The sequence below is a fragment of the Populus trichocarpa genome, chromosome 1 (assembly GCF_000002775.5).
Source record: "Populus trichocarpa isolate Nisqually-1 chromosome 1, P.trichocarpa_v4.1, whole genome shotgun sequence".
In the NCBI taxonomy this organism is placed as follows: Eukaryota; Viridiplantae; Streptophyta; class Magnoliopsida; order Malpighiales; family Salicaceae; genus Populus; species Populus trichocarpa.
In genome coordinates, this window is record NC_037285.2 from 29,359,751 (window position 1) to 29,380,226 (window position 20,476).

At 33.6% G+C, this 20,476-nt stretch overlaps 2 protein-coding genes across 5 annotated transcripts; both read right to left on the reverse strand.

The window, feature by feature from the left end:
• Positions 1–1,428: 1,428 nt before the first annotated feature.
• LOC7487814 (probable phytol kinase 3, chloroplastic) lies at positions 1,429–4,949 on the reverse strand. Of its 4 annotated transcripts, none has more exons than XM_052450553.1 (6): positions 4,500–4,949; positions 3,806–3,873; positions 3,595–3,726; positions 2,964–3,079; positions 2,702–2,816; positions 1,429–1,636 (listed from the first exon to the last, which is right to left on the reverse strand). In XM_052450553.1, the coding sequence occupies exons 1-6, from the start codon at positions 4,614–4,616 to the stop codon at positions 1,480–1,482; spliced, it is 705 nt and encodes a 234-aa protein (XP_052306513.1). In that variant the 5' UTR covers positions 4,617–4,949; the 3' UTR covers positions 1,429–1,479. The 4 variants fall into 4 exon arrangements, with proteins under 4 accessions (XP_052306513.1, XP_052306516.1, XP_002299996.3 ...); XM_052450556.1 differs by lacking the exon at positions 1,429–1,636 and adding an exon at positions 1,643–1,664 and having other exon boundaries at positions 4,500–4,947; XM_002299960.4 differs by lacking the exon at positions 1,429–1,636 and adding an exon at positions 2,084–2,597 and having other exon boundaries at positions 4,500–4,944.
• A 5,314-nt stretch (positions 4,950–10,263) lies between these two features.
• LOC7487815 (probable transcription factor KAN2) lies at positions 10,264–12,335 on the reverse strand. Its single transcript, XM_002299961.3, has 5 exons — positions 11,738–12,335; positions 11,539–11,615; positions 11,347–11,383; positions 11,116–11,224; positions 10,264–11,007 (listed from the first exon to the last, which is right to left on the reverse strand). The coding sequence occupies exons 1-5, from the start codon at positions 11,991–11,993 to the stop codon at positions 10,392–10,394; spliced, it is 1,095 nt and encodes a 364-aa protein (XP_002299997.1). The 5' UTR covers positions 11,994–12,335; the 3' UTR covers positions 10,264–10,391.
• Between the last annotated feature and the right edge of the window lie 8,141 nt (positions 12,336–20,476).

Genomic DNA, 20,476 nt, shown 5'->3' on the forward strand with positions numbered 1-20,476 from the left:
TCGGTTGGGTTGGCCGTATAGCTCCACGTGCCCGCTTTTTAAATACCTTAGTTTTACAAGTTTACAAGTGGTCGAACACAAAATATAAATGTTTTATTTTTTTCACGTGGATAAAAACCTTTTGAAATTTACAACAATCCCCCCATATATTTCAAAAACAAAATTAAAATAAAATATACTTATGAGATTTCTATATATTAAGTGTAATAATGTAATCTAATATCTTTTGAACTATAAACCAAATCATATAAAAAATGAGATCTAACTTATAAAATTATTGGTGAAAATTTTAATTTCTATTGACAAAAAATTCTTATCGTAAGTTAGTTATCCCTTCAATCATATTATTCCCTCATAATATAAAATCTAACTTATAATTTTTTATTGTTTGACTTGGTGTTGCGCTTAATAGGCTATATGCACGTCTAGTTGTTCATGAATGCTCTAGAAATTTTGTTAATATCTCATATAAGCGATCCTATTCTACACTCGTATAGGTGATTCCATCAATTTATTTACCTATAAAACACTAGACTGGTTTAAGCATCAAAGATTAATATGCAAGTAACACCCTTTTTTAGCTCAAAATTATCCGCGAAGAAAACTCGATTTCAATGAAGATTTTTTGAAGTTTTTTCTAGCACAGGATATTATGAGCCTTGACATTTGAAACCGAAGACTTAGTAAACCATTGGGCCTAGATGATAGAGCCTCCCGCCACGAGTGTCATGGCAATCGGCAACATCAAAACGACAAACCACATGTCTTAATTGAATATAGCCTGGCTATAGAACAAGACGAAAAGAAGTTAAACATGTTCAGGCCCATCGCAAACCCCGGCCCCTATACAGTAATCAAAAAGATAATCTAACAAAACAAGGTTTTGTCACCTGAGATCATGAGTTCTTTATTTGTCAGATTAATAAAACACCTGAGTTCCACTTTTCAAACCTTGACCAAACCTTTACAAAATGAAAATGAAAGCTACGTGCCTATCCTCAAGGCTACCAATCTCTCAACAAATGGCTCCAAAAATACCAAACCCACCATCGATGGCCTTGACAAGAAGATATTGTCCCCCATGATAGACATTACGCCGTAGGTGCTCTGATATTGTTACTTGTTCTTGTTGGCATCTCTTCCATCTCTCCTATTAATTGTATTGCTTCCTTGCCTCAAGCGCACTAGAGATACTGAAAGAGGAATCAGTATTTGCAGACACCAGGATGCAGCGGAATTATATTCTTTTATTTCCAATGAAACAGAGGAGGATAGCCGGTGATGCTCAAAGAAATGTCATTGCATCGCAAGAATTCGACTGGTGAGAAGTTCCCTGATACTTGATAGGAGGTTCCTGTTTGTCTTTCCATGGAGGTTTCTAATCCAATGTTCTGCTTCGAATCCAGTAATTGGACACTTTATTTTTTTCCCTTGAGTTGTGCTGGTGTCGTCTTTTCGGTAACGCTCCCTAATCTACTATTAGCCAAGGATGAAGGACTTGGGCAACAATTTTGGATACATATTTTGCTCGACATCAGTTATCGACGTCCCTTTCCAGAATATCTCGACAAATAAGTTGCATTGGCGTCGCAGCTTCGACGCTACACGTTGGCAAAGAAACCGCACCAACTGGAGCCTGCTTGAATTGAAATGCGCTCTAAACCCTGTTAGATTTGATTTTGAAGCATTTACCAATTAAAAGTAAAAAAAAAAAAACTCCGAAGAGAACCATATAAAGTGGCTTTTCACTTTATCAAAGGCACTCGTACTTCAAGAACTGGCACCTTAGTTGCAGTAACGCATGTATCAGTTGGCATTGTCAGGAGATGTAGTCTATGGTATTTGTGGAAGCTTCACTAGCTCACTACAGCAATATGCGTTTGATCACGGGGAAAAAATTCAAGAAGTACAATAACTCCTATTAAAGCATTAGTTGGAATCCTTCGTGAAAAATCAAAGCAACAAGAGCATATCAAACAATTGAAGCATCGCACCAGTACTCGAACCCCCTAAAAGTACCAAATTAGCATTTATAGAACCATGAAATTGAGGTATCGATAGTTTATTGAATAAACAGTTGAGCTGAACCTTAAATCAAAGGTTTCTTATTCGAATTGTCCGAGAGTTCCATTTGAAAAATAAATACAAAAATATACAGTGAAATTGGTTTTCTACGAGGAATCTCTAGTCCGTAGGGTAAGCGGACGAGACCGCTTACAAGCATTGAGTTCACTAGGTGAGGACTAAAACCCAGGAAACAGCCATTTTTTCACCACGCTAGGCTGAGGGGGCTCGTAAGAATCAAGAAGCATCGGCAGATACGATTTTTGACCATTGACACTTCACACACATAATACACATAGCATGAACGAGCCAAAACTAAGAATGCTATCTCACAAGCAAGCAACAATTCTTGACATCAGAAAACAAGGTTCCCCAACAACAGAGAAGTTAGGGTAACTGTTAGGTTATCATCAAGCTCTGTACTTATGGGGAGTGATTCCACAAAACTCGAGGCAAGGGAGACAATCAAGAAACCCAATATCATTTCCCAGCTTTTCTGAACATACCCGAATGCGGAGAAATAAACCATAAACCTGTCACGATATTACATGATCACTAACCAACCTACAACATTATGCAGCAGTTCAAAAAGCATCATAAAAAGTTATGAGATGAGACGAGATTGAGTAAGACTTACCCAAGAGATGCCAAGAAACCAGCCAGGGCCATTGCAACACTACCAGCTATAGACTTGTTTCTGTTGTATGGGATTTTCTGACTTCCCAAACGCCTTCCCACAATATCTGCAATCCCTGACAAAAAACAATAGAGTAGTTTTTAGCCACAGTACAAAAATAAAGACTCAAGAATTTTAATTCCTCTATGCACTAAAGCTTAAATCAGCAAGAAGTCAAGTTAAATGATAAAGCAAAGAAAGTAGATTACTCAGTTAAAAATACCATCTCCAGCACACAAGTTGCATATTGCTGCAATTGCAACCGGGGAAGTCCTCCAATAGATAGCACAAGCCACGGTAATTGTCAGGGCATAGTACAATGGTCCCTTGAGAAGTTCCCTGATGAACAGAGGAAACTGAGGTGGTCAAATTGAGAAGTCTCGTAAAGAAACAACCAAAGAATATCATGCTGTATCAACCTCCAAAAAAGTTAAGGATCACTTTTAGAGAAAGAGAAGTGTTTGTTCAGAAACCTTTATCTAAGATAGAAAAATAAGCGCCCACTTAGAAGTGATCTTCATAACAAATAACTCACTTTAAAATAACTATAATAAGAACATTCCAATCCATCAAATCGAATACAATCATAGGACACAGGAACAAAGTAGGAGTAAATTGCGCACTTTGATCAGTTCAAAGCAAAAGGGATATCTCCGGGTGGAATAGTGCTAAATATGACAAGAAAAAACTCTAACAGCTCATGTGTATTCTTGGAGTTTTTTCTTGATGTTTTAACATTATTCCTCCAGGTGGGATCAATAATGAGAAGGGAGCCACTGCTATGCAAGAGGATGTAAGACATTTTAACATAGGAAAACTCGACGAATTTTATATACAGAGTTGTGAGTTGTAACCTGCGGTCTCCAAATCTGCTCATTGATTTCACCGTGGCTTCATCTTTCCACATTCCAGATCCAATAAGAAGCATTCGTATTATATTAAGACCAGGAATACAAGCTGCCAGAAGTGCTCCCCGGTGTCCAGAACTGCAATAATTTGTAATAGCTGTTTCACGGGGCAGATTTATAGTAATATTATGCCAAGCTTCTCAAGTCATAAAATTACCTGAACATTGGCCAGCACAGCATGAAAACTAACCCGATGCTTATATGCATAAGCTTCCTATTCAGTTTCTAAACAAGAAAAGAAAAGGGACAATCAATCTCTAAATAGCTGGACAAGATGGGAGATTTCAAACAGAAAATTCAGAGAGGATTAAGATTCAATCCCGCATTTCAAGAAACAGGTTTGATTCATAGACAAAATATCCTATGAAGCAAATAAATGAATATAACCCTTTAAGAATCCATCAAAAAGCAGAAGTTTTTAAAATATATATTGAGCTTTTAATCAAAATTTGATGCAACGAGTCAGGTATTGTTTACCTTACTTAGATCAAGCTAAAACTAAAGCAGGAATAACCTGGTCAAGACCATGTTTTGCGGTTTCTTTCTATGGTTGAAGAAACGCGAAAATAACACCGGCTGACACAACGGCCGCGCAAAGATGGGAGCAACTGGGTTACTACCACTCCACATTGCAGCAGCCCGCAAGAGTAAATTTTAGACTTAAGGCCTAATTGACAACAAAAGTTTGGCTTTTGGTTTTGTCTCTTCTCCACCTTACAAACAGCTACATTTCTTTTTTAGGCACGATCGCATCACTTCCTCTTTATTTTTATTAAAAAAAAAAAAAGAGTTGCGCGAGCACTTTAGGTCTTATAAAAATTACGCGAGAGAGAGAGGAGGTAAATTAAGACCTGGTCGAAGATATGTCGTTTAGCAGTTTCTTCAAATGAACGAAGGAAGGAGAGGGCGATGGTACCAGATAAACCGGTGGCTATTAAATCGGAGACAACGGGATTCTGATGAAGCATGGCTACTGCTGCCCTTGTTGTTGGATCTCCTCCGTGTTCTTTGCTGTCCCTGAAATCCGACCCTAAATCTTGTACAACCGTTGACGATAGTGTGACAAGAAGTGAAAACGAAAGCGATCTTCAAGGTAGAGACAGGTCTGTTATGAGGATAAAATCGATAAAATCGAAGAGAGGACGTAGCTCACCACATTAAGTTTTATACATTAGTCCTTATGACCAACTCTCAGTATGACTGGATTGAAAACTCCGTCGGTCACCTGACAGGAGAGAGTTAAAAAAAAAATGTCATTTTTACAAAAAATAATTTATGAAGTGTTTTTTTTTTGTCTTGTAAGTGTTTAATTGATTATACTTTATTAAGTAGAATGTATTTTAAAATGATTTTATTTTAAAACACTTTTTTTTTTTTTTTTTGTGTAAAGATATTCTGCAAGATGGGCTTGGTTAGTGATGGTAAATGAGATGAGGCAGCCCATTAAAAGGACGGGCTGTTGGGCTGGTCTCACTTGAGTGACGTAAGAAAGATTGCGGAGAGCGTGGTTCTTTATTTCGGGCCTCTGAAAAAATACTTTAATAATTGGGCCCTTTTATGACAGTACAATTTTGGGCAAGCATTTTCCTACGATAAAGAAACAAATTGAACAGTTAAAACATATTTTCGCACCTTCAGATATTTGTTTTTTTTCGTTTTTTGACAGTATATATTAATCCTGGTGTTCGATAATTAACAAGGACTATACCGTATTCATAAAATTCTTTGGCACGAAGAACTTAATAAATAAATAAATACGATATCAAATTAAGAAAAATACTACAGTTCAATCCAACGTGCAAGAATTTTACGGCTGTAATTAAATTATTAATGATTCGTGAATTCTCATTGTTTTTTTCGTAGGCTTATATGGCAAGCAGGCAGTGTTCTGATCAGAAATACCGACTGAAGCAGATGCAATATATCATGCAACTTGAAACAGGAGTGAAAGCTCCGAGGACATGTTTGTTTTCATAATACACTTTCTAGAAAACTACTTTTCAAACTTTTCTATGTTTGTTTGTCATTAGAAAAGTTAGTCAACGAAAAACACTTTCTGGTCAACGGAAAACACTTTCCAGTCAAAGAAAAATTTGGTTTGGTTTCCAGAAAAATATTTTCTCTTTTGGCTGTGTTTGTTTTCCGGAAAGTGGTTTCCAGGAAACCACTTTCCAAACTTTCCTGTGTTTGTTTGCCATTAGAAAAGTTGGTCAACGGAAAACACTTTCCAGTCAAAGGAAAATTTGGTTTGGTTTTCAGGAAAGTGTTTTCCTGAAAAATTTGGGCGGAAAACACTTTCCGGAAGTTGTGAAAAATTTAGAAATGTCATTATTTGCTGATTATATCAAATTTGATCCTCAAACTTTTGATTGCTATATATAATTTGTTTTGAATATTTATTTTTCAATTCTATCTCTTAAAATTTAATTTTTATATTAATTTTGGTCCTTATTTTTATAATTGCTATTTGCTTTTTTCTTATCATTTTTTTATTGAAATTTTTTATCTATCAAATTTGGTCCTTATTTTTTTGATTGTTACTTATTTTATTTGAAATAATTTATGAAATGTTAATTATTATTATTTTAATTTATTCACCTTTCATTTTTTTTAATTTTTTAGATTTGATCTCTATTATTTTGATTATTATTTATTTTATTTGAGATAATTTATGAAATTATATTTTTTTTCAATTTCATTCTCATTCAACTTTTTAATTTGTAAGATTTGTTCCTCATTATTTTAATAAACTTGAGAAAAATAAAATATTAATAAGTTATTTTCCAGCTCATTTTTCAAGATATAACCAAACACTGGAAAGTATTTTCTAACTTATTTTTCATTACACTACCAAACATCGGAAAATACTTTTTTGGAATTCACTTTTCTCGGAATTCATTTTCTAAAAAAAATCTACTTTCCAGCAAACAAGATGCCAAAATAACAAAAATAAAATCTGATTGCTCTAGTCGACGATTTTAACATGTAATAAATTCGTACTGCAAGTCGCTAACATGTTTTCCTCTTGTTGTCTATGTATATATCCAGGCCACCGTCACAGGTCCTAGGATCAAGTACTCTAAACGCCAAAACACATAATTACTTCGAATGGAAAATAATTCATTTGAGCACAAGCTTTCTTCTTCTTCTGGTGAACTCATGTTCGGAGAAGGTCCCTCCCCCCCTCCTCCCTCTTTCTTAATTAACTAGTTTTAACTAAAATTATGTACTGATGGTGTTTAATTATTCATGCGGCTCAATATGAGGAACTGAAGAAGGAAAGAGACCTGATAAAGCAATCCTTTATCCTGAATCAATGTCAATACCCAGATCTTTTAAAGACAATGTCATCCGGCCGCCAATTATCCATTTATTATGAATTTGAACTCGAACCAGCCTAGATAATATCCCTGTATGGAACCAGCCTAGATATTATTGTTTTAAGAAAATTCTTTTGCAGCTGAAATATATAGAGGAAAACAAAGCAGAAGTGTGTATAGACTGAAGCAACTGATCCATTTCACACAACAACAACAAGTTATGTTGGCTGCTTGGGAAAATAGGATCGAGCGGCAGATGGTGAATCCAACCATGTTTCAATTTTCCTTGCAACAGATGGCTTATATGACCTCACAACAAGGTATAACTTTGATTAATTGATTGCTATCCAACATTTTTGCGAGAAAAAAAAGGTTATTACATGCTAATATTCAACAAGTTTTAAGAGTTTAATTTCCAAAAGGATCGAATGAACTCGGAAGTGATGGCAGAAAGATGGTCCTTGAGTTTAAATCTTCGAGAGCTGTAATTTTAAAAATTCATAACGTCACAAAAGAAAAACAATTTATGCTCAATACTGTTATGTAATGGGATTCACATAAATAAGTATATATGGACCTCACGTTTTCATAAAGCATATGTTCATGAACCTAGCTAGCCGTATTGTTGTTGCTATCCCCTCTTGTATATTGCTCGAGTGGCATGGAAGAATATTGATGAATAAGATTTTCTGGACTAAAAAGCTTAATGTGCATGTGCTTATTAAATGAGATTTTCTAATGAACAATGAAATGGATTGATGGAGGGATAATACAGTCTAACACCTATTACATTTCGGATAAAATTGATAAAATAAAAAAGTTAGAAATTTAATTGATAATGAGGTAATTTTTAGAGGTTAAATTGAAGTTTTCTCTTGTTATTTTTTTTTGTCCATCGAGAGGATCAAAAGATCTTGAATTACAATGTAGGGTATGTATATAACCTTCCTCCACTGTATATATAACAACACATAAAATAGTCATCGGGACTTCAACCTATTCCACTCTAAGGAAAGTATCAAAATACAAAACTCTAGACCAATCCTATTTATGTGTGTCCAACAATGTATTGTCGTTGAAGGACACGAGTGTTGACACTTAGATTAGCAACCAATCAGCGAATATTTATATACAATTGCTTTGTTTCTATGTATCAACATATTTTTAAAAATTGTTTGAGTCAAGTAATAACGTCTAAAGGAAAGGTGATAATTTAATTATAGGTGGGTGGGGCTTGTGTTCATATCCAATATCTATAAGCTTGGTAGAATGCCAAGCTTAGATGATATGGGTCTAGTTCGTTTTCAAGACCAACATCTTTCGACATGTCTATGAGCCGAGCCCATTAACTGAGCATAGGTCTAACGAGCTGCCATACACAATTTTTTTTGGTCAATTAAGTACTGAGTACAAGCTAACATGGATCTAATGAGCTGCCAGACTCAGCATTATTGGGTTCAGCTACACGTTGAGCCTAAGTGGACATGGGTTTGTTGAGCTGTCAAACTCAATGTTCTTAGGTCCATCTATGTGTTGAGCCCAAGTAGATATGAGTTTGATAATAGGGTTCAGTTACGTACTGAGCACAAGAGAACGTGGATCTAGTAAGCTGTCAGACTCAATATTTTGGGGTTCAACTACATATTGACCCAAGCTAACATGAGTTTGGCGAGCTGTCAGACCTAACACTCTTGAGCTTAGTTGCACTCAAAGCTCATTTAGGCATGAGTCTGATGACCCTCTCGACCCATCAACCTTGGGCTTGGCTGCGTGCCAAGCCCAATTGGTCATGAGTTTGGCTTGTCGGCATACCTATTAACCATGGGCTTGGTGGTGTGCCAAACACAAAGGGTTAAAGATCTGGAGATCATTATAAGTTCTATATTGGGTCATAAAACTCTGTTTATTTATTTTAAGGACTTTTAACACAAAATGTTAATGTCATAAATGTTCGTCTATCTTCACCCATAGGTGTATAAAAAATCTCTTCATGACCTAACATATTTTCATCTCATTAATATTGTGTGTGTGTATCCCTTACTAATATTGTGTAAAATATATTTGTCTTTCATTAATGCTATTAGGAAAAAATGACTCTTCAGCTCCTTCACTCCAGCAAAAATGACAAGGCTCGGGGGCTATAAATATCCCCTGAACCACTCAGGTAAATGATTCATAATTTTTATTTTCTAGACATTAATATTTTTAAATCTCATAGCATTTATATATAAAAAAAAACATTCTTATTCTTGTAATTTAAGGCTCATTCTCTTATTTATTGTAATTTTTTATTTAAAAATTATTGATTTTATTTGAAAGTCTTTAAATCTCATCAAAATGGATTATTTTGCAGGTATTAAGTCTTCTACCAACAACCACCGATTTCTTGAACTCTAAAAAATACAATATTGACATGAATATATGATTATCGAAACACTAAAAAAATCACTCATAAATATATTGAATTTTGAAAAATCATCTCTTTTGTTTTTAATTAAATATGAACTTGAGTTTGTTTTGTTGATAATTAAAAAGCCCACACTAATAAGTAGTACATTTAATACTCATTAATTTTCTTTTTCTCTCAACGTTTGCCCTGCTTCAAGAATTTAAAGCAAAGATTATCAGAGAGTTTATCCAAGTGTGCAACTGGGGAGGCCCTGCCAAGTTTAAAAGTAAGCCTAACCCAAGACTAATAATCGGAAAAGTCAAAGAAGCTGGCAGCAAAGCCATGGTTATTTCTCGAGAACAGGGCTACCTTCTACATATTTTGTTAATCATCAATGAAAACTATTTAGACTTCTGAAAATAAAATTTCTGATTTCTCGCATGTTGATCAAACCTATTTAACAAAAGAAAAAAAGAAAGAACTATCTGATTATTAAAATTTCCGCGGGGAGAGGTAAGCAGAGAGGTTTTCCGAATTCTCTTCCTTGAAAAATTCCTTCCGTATATGGCCGTATAAATATCTGTTATATATTGGGGAGAGATGCTACTGTCATACTTAGTATATACTACAATGATAATTCTGTCCCTGTTCCCATGCAAGAAGGAAAAAGATAAAAAATCCTATTTACCAATTTCTCATTTCAAAGCATATTGGTGTGGCCTATGGGAATGCCTAGATAAGCAAGCAAAGCTACTGTATATCTTGAATTTGTCCGCTTCTATTTTTCAGAAAAAACCATGTCACTGTTTGCAGTTTCAATGTGAGCCACTAGCCTAGACTACGGAACTATCTACAAGAAATTAAGAAGAGCTAGCTAAAACTTATGTGTAACTAATTGCACCAGTATTTTGGAAATGAATAACATAAATGCATGGAAAGTTGACAGTGCCAGATATCGCAGTACACAACATTAATCTATTTGCACCAATCCTCTTGTACAAGTACCAACAAGATCTCACTTTGAATTCTCAAATTCACATAGTCAGATCCAGGGTACTTGCCAGTTTTGGATACTTTGATGGCATGCTTAGATATATAGAATTGCTTTCTTTTGTTGAAGTAGAAGATAAAGAAAGAGATAAATTGCTGCCCTCGTCGTCCTCATCCCACGATAAACTTCTCCTGACTTCCTTTTCTTTCGATCTTGTGGAAAGCGAGAGACTTAAATCAAGATCATCGGCCTTCCTTTTAGCCTTGTTACTTTTTTCCGCATTAAAGCTCCACTTTGTCTCTAAGCTGATTGATTCATTATAAGTGTCTCCTCCTCTTTTAGAAAACTGGGCTGCAAAATAGGGCTGTTTTGTGGTTGAACTTATTTGGCCTTGGATCGAATTGCCATTGTACATCGGCTGATGAGATTCAGTTTCCAGGAATTCTTGCTTTATCTTTCTACGTTGGTCGTTGAAAGTCGAGTTGTTGCACGTATGGAAAGGTCCTTGCCTTGTGCTCGAGCCACTTTCTCCATCGATCCTCTCAGAAATTGAATTATAAAATCCAGCTCCACTTCTAATATTCATGCTATCTGGTACCAGTACAGAAGGACTGGTGATCCAGTTTCCATGTCCAGTACTTCTGGAAACGCTTCTGCTCCTAGTGTGAAAAAAGAATCGGAAATGCATAAATTTAAGCCCAAAAGGAACCCAAATTCAATTTTGAAGGGTAAAAAATTATCTGTACGTATTCAAGTTTGATCAGTACCTGAAGTCAGAACTACGATTGTGATCAATATTTGGAAGCAGAGAGTGTTGCCAAAAGTTGTGGGAAAAGTAGCCCGAACTACCAATAAGATCTCCCCTACTGTTTATAACTGTCAATTCATGAACGGCAATAGTTCTGAGAATTAGGAGCTCATACATACATATTGACAACTAAGAAACAAACCCTAATATCTTAATCTATTATAAGATATACAAAGGACAAAATCTGTACCTTGACCTTGATCATCGATCTTCTTGCTCCGGTACATCTGCTTCCGAAAACCAAAAAAATAGGAAAAATGAAATTAAGTTATGGAATCAATCATCTAATTATTACAAGTCTCAGAGTCCAATTATAAATTAATCATGTGATTAGTACTAGGACAGTGATTATATATAAACGAGTTATCCTTATTACAATTACCTGCAGGTGGCTCTTGACATGAGCAATACTTAGCCCCTTGATGTTCATTAGTTGCAACACTAGTTTTGGGGTTGCCCCTGTATATACCAAACAGATAGATGACAAAGTTAACCAATAAAATTATTTTCTTGAAACAAGAACATAGAGGTTCAAAGAAACAATCATGAACGAGAAGCTGCTGAGAATTTGAAGATCTTACTCTCATAGCCACCAAGTCTCTCGACAGCTTGAACAAAGCAAAGATGAAGATCAGGAATCCATCTTAGCCTAGGCACCTTAGATCTTACATATGGCCTTACCCCACTAGAGCTAGCTTTCTCGCTCTCATCCACAATGCTATTGCTCGAGCTTGCGCTATTTTTAGTCTTACTTTCATTATCTCCTTCCCCGTCCTTGCTCTTGCCTGAAGCATCCATCATCAAACCATCACCTTTCTGATCACTTCCCAGCTTCATAATTCAATATATCTTGGAGCTGTGAGGAAGACAACGAGAGAAGTTTCTATATATATATATATTAGAGAAATTATGATTGACTCCAAAAATAATCACAAACAGTTAGCCATCATGAACTTCTGGGTTCCGATAATTCCTCTACTTGAACTTTTCTCTTCGATCATCATTAATATTTCAAAGAGAGTTTACATATTCCAACAGAAAGGAGAATCCAAGCTGACATAGCTAAGATAAATCCAACTGAAATGATGGTATATACCAAACCCTAGCAAAAGTCACAGCACACACATACTTTTTCCACTCTACTACCCCCTAGGCCCCTATAATATTATATGCACGCACACACCATTAATGAGTAGTCATACATGTGATGCTATTTATGTATGGGATGGGCCATCATTCATGTGATGTTAACCATATGGGTTTGGTACTAAAAGTTAAGAACTGATACTTAAAAAAAATTCTTTATGGAAGGGAAACAATTGCATGCTGTAAACTTCGAAGGATTCTAATACAATGACCGGGCCAGCGCTATCTTGCGCAAGCGCGTGGGAAGCACGTCTAACCTTTTCTAATCCTCACATGCATGGTAAAATGTAATAAAATGTAGTTACCGAGGAAATGTTTGCCATTCGCTTCTAATGTTACTTAATTATAAGTCCTTTATGCATTTATTTATTTTTTTGCTGCCTGCACTTATGGTTGGAAGAGAAAATAACACATAATAGGCTTATAGCTGTTCGGGCAATATGATAGGAGTTTTTTAAAAAGTATTTTTAATTAAAAATATATTAAAATAATTTTTTTTTAATTTTTAAAATTTGTTTTTAGCATATTCAAATTATCTAAACACATAAAAAAATAAAACAAAAAATTTTTAAAACGCTTTGCCTCCATAAAAAGAAACAGGTTACCATGTGAGTGATTAAAATGCAAATGGAAAGAGTCAGGCATGCATGGGGAAGCTGGAAGACGAGCCCATGATTCCTGGTGTCGGTATTCACGGATTTGTCTTTGCCTGTATTTATCATATGACCATCCCACATAACAACAAGACTTGTATTTTTGGCTTCTCCAAGGATTCTTCAACCTCTATGTGTCTGAAGTTTTTAATATTCTGCCCCTGACAATTCATCAGATTCAATGTTGTTTTCTAATCCAACCGAGGTAAGGTTCGTGATCTCGATCTCTGGCACAAACATTCATAGAATTCTATACAGGTCGGGAGTTTATCTAGTAGCATTGAGAAGAATTTTTTTTTTTTTTTGTAAAGAAATGTTGAATTTATCGAAAGATATTAACACAATAAAAATAATAAATTTAAACTTTTTAAAAATCTTAAGGATTTTCTTAGATGAAAATAGAGCTCTTTAAGATTTATTTGAAGATTACTTGAAGAGCATCATAAATAATTAATTCAAGGCCGAGTTATTATAAATTATAAATTATTTAAGTATATAGTTTCTAATGATAATTCACATGAACCACCAGAAAAAAATATCTTGAATCCTTTTAGGAGAGAAAAATTATTATACATTTAAGTGTTAGCTCTTTTTTTTGTGTTTAGATATTTCTATATTGTAATGTTGTGTTATCATGTGCAGAAAATAAAAGGCATGATATAAAACCTAAATACTTTATAAATAACAAAAATCAATTTGTCCCTTAAATAATATCACATATATTTTTAGGATGATTTTATAAAGTTATTCAATCAAGTCCCTACTTGATTTTTTCTAGGTCTAGATCGAATTATAATTCCCTGTATTAATTACATTCTAGTTCTTAATTTTTAAAATTTATTTACAATCAAGTCACATTTAATTAATCATTCCATTTTAATTTATCACCAATGGTTTTTATGTGTGATTCATCATTAGGTTCCCTAATAAGTTGGTTCAAATATAAATCACAATTCTAAATAAAATAGGATAAAATAGGTTAAACAATTTAATTTATTGTTAATCCAACAATTGATTGATTTCTATTTAAAGATCAAGTAAAATATTTAGCAACATATTATGATCTCCCAAATAATAGAAAAGTCATAGATGGTTTAACTTAACCTTTCAATGATCAGTTTCTCAGTGTAATTATTATCTTTTCATCAAGAATGTTTTGATTTAGATATTATAACCTGGGATATATTTGCTTTATTAAATCATTTTTATTCTCAACACCATAGTCATTAATTATTTGAATAAGATATTAAACTCTTTTAAAATTCCATTCCATCTTGGCTAATGATTTTATAATCAATATTATTTGAGAGCATATGAAACATTTTTTTTTTAATTCATCTAAGGTAATGAATCTTTTCTTGATTACTCAAATATCTTTATATAGTTTATATTATACCCAATATTTTTTCGTTTGTTGCCTTTGATTAGGACAACGTGTGGTCATAATCAAAGTATACACTTTCTATAAAAAATAACTTAGTAATTTCAAGTCTAAAGATTTTTTACACAACTATCACATGAACTTTTCTTTACATATAAATGATCTCTTCATATAAAATTCTCTTGTGTGCCAGTTCAGTATATATGTCATCTAACAAGAATCTACATATTAGTTTTAGGTATTTCTCATATTTTTAATTTATAAGAACCATTATTTTCTTCCATAACATAAAAAACATAATATGCACTAGGTCTCAATTTAATATTCTTAATCATTGAATCAATTTATGCCTTATTGACCAATTCTTATTATCATCCATTCGGTTCTAAAGAATTAAACGTCAATTAATTTTTTTCTCACATATTCCTTGGTCGATTTAGAAAGCCTAATTAATTAACCAAACACAGATAGATAGCAGAACTTGATTTATGCCTACCATAGCATCACAGAATCACAACCATGTCAATAACATGAACATTGAGCTTCTACAAACACACTTCAGAGGAGTACTGGGCTTTTGCAGTGATCAAGAGGGCGTCCATAGACTTCAGTCTTTCACGTGAAGAATATAAAAATTGTTTTGCTTGTTTTTTTCTGTTCATTGAGACTTGAGAAGATTCGATCAGTGAAGTGCGAAGGTCAACTCCCCAGCAATTTATCGCATTATTTTATCCGTTGCAGGCCTCCAAAAACGTAAATATTTTATTGCATGAGAATACGTAACCCTACTAATGCGGATCGAACCGTTATTCCAGAATGAGCATGTTTGTCCTCTTTCTAACATCACCAGACATTGAACTCTCCTTTTATTTTGATGTCCATGGTAGTACAAAGTCTTCTTTGTTGCTATTTGTAATCATGCATGCCATTACGCATTCCCACATCATGCCGTGCTCAGCTAGAGCTAATCAAGAGCTTGCTTTCGTCAAGCTCCAGCCCATTCTAAAGTCAAGACGATGGAGGCTTAAAAAATTAGGGCATCTATCTTAACAGTATTTTTTTCTTGGATGTCAAGATGTTGTTTTGGGCCGAGTACTTGCTCATAGTTCCATGCATCATCAATACGTACAATCTGGCTTCCATACGTTCTGCCATGGGAGCTATAGGCACCCATCAAATAATGAGATCGTTTTACTCTCTACACATATTCATGTAAAATCACATTTTTAAAAACTATAGACAACATGAATACGAAAAAAAATTGGTGAGTGCATATTATTACCCATGGGAGCTTTTATCTACACAGCGGGCAAAAAAAAAAAAAATCCTGAAATTATATATAAAAAAAATCAAAAAATTGCAAACATGTTTTAAAAAAGAAAGAAAATTAAAGTTAGGATTTGGGTTATAGAACTGGTTGGATCGAATAAGCTTATCTTATCCCATGACATTAGATGCATCAAACAAAAAAACATAAAGGAGTGATCACAACAAAAAAAAATTAATTAAAAAGAAAACAAAAAAAATTAATTAAAAAGAAAACAAAAAAAATTAATTAAAAAGAAAACAAAAAAAATACATTTCAATATAACCAAGATGAAATAAAAAAATAAAAGGGGAAGAAATGACCTAAAAAAATTTGAGTGCGTTTGTTAGCATGCAACCCATGCACATGAGGCCATTATAATTTTTAAAGAAACTAGAAAAAAGAATATAGAATACTAAGCGTCAAATAATAAAAAAGATCAATATCACCCAAGTCAACCTTTCAAATCCGTCACCTCGATCATAAGCTCAATACAACCCTACTGGCGATAACCACGATTCTCAATTCACAACCAACTCAATATTAAATTATAAAATTAAAAATAAATTGAAAAAAGTCGCTCCAAAAAATTTAGTAATATAAAAGAATGAGAACCAAATGATAAACAAAAAAATCAAGGTGAAAAAAAAAAACATTGATTAATTCAAGGGTGAAATTAGAAAAAAAAAAGAAAAAAGAAAAAGAAGAAGCAAACATTTCACAAAATAAATCAAGTAAAAAAAATCTAAAATCAAAAGAAAGAGGATCAAATATGAAACCAAAATAAAATAAAAGGAAAAATAATATTTCAATATTAGAGGATGAAAATGAAAAAAACTCAATTTGATAAAAGCCACAGAACAAAAACAAAAAAGTAATATAAAAGAATGAGGACTAAATACTAAATAAAAAACTACGAGGGTAAATAACATTTATTGATTCAAGGGTGAAATTGAAAAAAAAAATCAAACATCTCACAAAAAACTCAAATAAAAACCCAAAATCAAAAGAAATATGATCAAATCTAAAATCAAAACAAAATAAAAGGAAAAATAACATTTCAATGCTAGAAGATGAAATTTAAAAAAAAACTAAATTTGATAAAAGGCCTCATAACAAAAAAAAAATGTAATATAAAAGAACGAGGACAAAATGCTAAATAAAAAAAAATAAGGGGTAAAATGACATTAATTGATTCAAGGGTAAAATTAAAAAAAAAACAAACATTTGACTAAAACAAATCAAAACGAACGCTCAAAATAAAAAATAAAAAAGGATCAAACCTAAAACTAAGACAAAATAAGAGGAAAAATAATATTTCAATTAAGGGTGAAATCAAAAAGAAATTTAAAGTTAACAAAAGAAATTAAGACAAAAATCATAAAATCAAAAGTGAGACGACTAAATCAAATACAAAGACAAAATAAGAGAACAACATGAATTTTTTTATTGGACAACATATTTTTCAAGGCAAATAGAGAGAGAGAGAGAGAAAAGAAAAATGTCGTTGGAACCAAACCTCATACCGGATCAACACACGCACCACCTCATTTGAAAGAGAACATCGTGATCTTTTTAACGCCGTCATGAATGGACAATTTCTACCACCCAAATCCTCTGCACGAGCCTCTTGAAATATGCGAAGTGGTCTAACACAGTGGTGCGTGAACAGAACATGACGACAAACTTTCTTCTTTAAATTTGTTGTTTTTTTAAATATCAAATTATCTATGTCTTGATCCTATAACTATAAAATGAAAAGACGAATAAATTTTTAGATTCTAATTTAAAATTCTTTGATCGAAGGGGTAACAAAGTAAATTTATTATTCATTTTCAAAGCAAAGGACAAATCTGCATCTATCTTGACCCGATAATTATAAAAAGACCAAAAGAAAAATACAAATAAGCCCTTAGATTCTAGTTAAAACTTATTTGTTTTAAGGGGCAACCAGGTAAATTTAATGTGTTTTTTAAACAAAAAGATGAAATCACTACAGTACTATACAATTAAAAATAATAATCTTAAACCCTAATCAAAATAATAATAACCAATTAGTCATTATACAATTACAATTGTACCGGGAGGCTATACAAATGAGTTTTCTTAGAATGACAGATTAAATAATAATTACACTAATTAAGTCTATGTGTACAATGATTTCTCCACCTCATTCTGTTTTTGTTTTTTTTGTTTTTTTTTTTAATGCTTGGACTTAAAATCCGGCTAAGAACTTGGTCACATTCAATTTCTTGAATTAATGGACTTTAATATCTTAGCTTAGGTATCTCCTTATTTTTTCATGGACAAGGCAAACACCGAGTGATTCTTGTGACCCAGCCCAGATAGCAAAACGAGCTTAGCAGTTCGCACTTTTCATCCCCGTTGTTTCAAAGTCTAAGTGCAAATAAAGAATTAAGCTCCTTAAGATGATGTGGATTTTGCCTCCTCTGTCATGTTCTCAAGTTCCTTTAGCTGTTTGTTACATGTGGTGGATGCTGTAAACATAATAAAGAACTCTCAACACGATGTCACGAAGCTGCGTGTATATATCTTTCTGGTATTTTTTTATTTTAGGAATCTGCCCAGGCGCGTAATGCATGTGTTTATTATGGCAAAGAAATAATAGAATCTCAGTGATTGGAATGAGCAAGTTCGCACGAGCGATGATTTATGATCATAGACACTAGCCTCTTCTTAATTCATAGCTTCATACCGAACTGAACAGCTGGAGTGCTGGCTATTGTTCACTACTTATGTGATGATATATGATCTGCAATGTGTTGAATCTTTCACTTGGAGCCAATATCCTTACGGAACCTGTCATGCATTCGGGCCTGCCGAGCCATTGTTGAACATGGTGGACAGGGAACAGGAACTTCATTCTCCGTGTTTGCTGTCAGGTATTTTCTAGGATCGGGGCTATGTATCTGCATTAACCCCAGATAGGCCATGATATCGTCAATGTTAATGCTTTTGGACTTTGAACTTTTAATTTGGCAGGGAATTCTTTATTTCCCAAATGTTGGATGAGATAGCTAGTGCTGACTGTTGAGAACCCTTTTGGGGGCCATTTGATTTGTGAAATGCACGTGCCCCTGCGTTTTGGTGGCCGCATCTTTTGCTTTGCCTTTTACATGTTCGAAGGTTGTCAATTCTGACACTTGGCAGAACCACATAGTGGGCGAGTGGTGGAGTGGGGATTGATTTCTACATGAGATCGAAAGAGCATGGCCACGTATAAATCCAGAAAAAAAATCTAAAAAACTCCAATAAACCCAAAAAAAAAAGAAAAAAAAGTAATGTGAGCTCGAATTATCATGTTTGAGCCTTATTATTAGTAAGATACATGGTTGTTTGAAAAAAAAATAGTTAAGTGAGCTCGGACCATCTTATTTAAGCCGAATTATTACCAAGATATATAGTAGCTTGAGCCTATACTAGAAGCACACCCATATATGCTTATTTGGAGGTATGTCCACTGTTAGGCGCACACCACTATTGAGCATGCTACCTAACACTTGCATGGATTCGAGCTATCATGCTCAAGCCCAACATGCTTAGGTCTAGGCAGTACATCTAGACCCCCCCTTTTTTTTATCTCTAATGAGCTCAGACACTTTGTTAGAGCTCAACACTTTCTTGAATTTTTTTTCAAAACCCCACGTGGATCCTTTGGTATCTTATACTTATCTAATATGTATTATTTTAAGTAAAATACAACTCAAAATATTACAATGATGAATTTATACTTTAGCCCCTTATCTCTAAAAAAACTCGTGTGCAATAAATATATCATGAATCCTTCCAACTCCTGGTTAACAATCTCTTTATTTTTAACATTTTTAGCATACATGTTTTCAGAGCCTATCTCTCAAAAATATCATTGCACTTTCTCTCTTTATAAAGTTACTGATTTAAGCATCTCAGATTCCCTATATCCATCAAAGGGAACCTTTTGTAAGTACAACTACCAACCACCGGGCTTTTCATATCAAGCCACTAGACATCTTGGTTAGGAAGAATGAGTCATGTTATTTGAACTAAGAGATTAATTGATTATCCAACATATCAACATTATTCCTAAGCATCTTAGATTTTAAAACCTTATTAATTGGCGTTGTCTGTAGGGAATTAATAAAAGTCTATTAGTTTCTAAAACTTGTTTTTGATATTTCTAGGTCATTCTATAAAACACAATCAAGACACACTTGAACCAGGACATGGGAAAAATATACTCGTTACCGCGAATATTTATATCCAACTGCACTACCAGAAAATCGATAAATATAAACGGAAATACCGAGGGAATATTTTTATTGGTAAATTGCCGATGGATTTTACCGACAGAAATATTCCCTCGATATTTACCAAGGGAATTACAATGGGAAAAATAATAATTAAAACAAAGCAAAAAAAAAACGATGACGTGCCATTTTTACCAACGGAATTACCGACGAAATTTATTCCATCGATAAAATCCATCGGTAAATTCATTGGTAAACTGTGAACATTGTTCATCATGTCAATTACAAAGAGAATCAACAACGGAAAATTCCGTCGGTATTTTTCAGAGAGCTCTGGAACTGTTTACTTCCCAATTGCATTGTTAATTACTGTTCTGTACAGACAAAATTACCGATAGATTGAAAAGTCGTCGGTGATATTTGACGGTTTCTAAAATATTTTTGATTAAATTGAAAATTTAAATTAAATATTACAGATGAAATCACCGATGGAATGATTAAAAATATTAATATTTAATTATTCGTTGGTAAAACGCTCCAATAAAAAGTCTAGAATCTCTAATTTCACTACAGACGGGGCTCCTTTC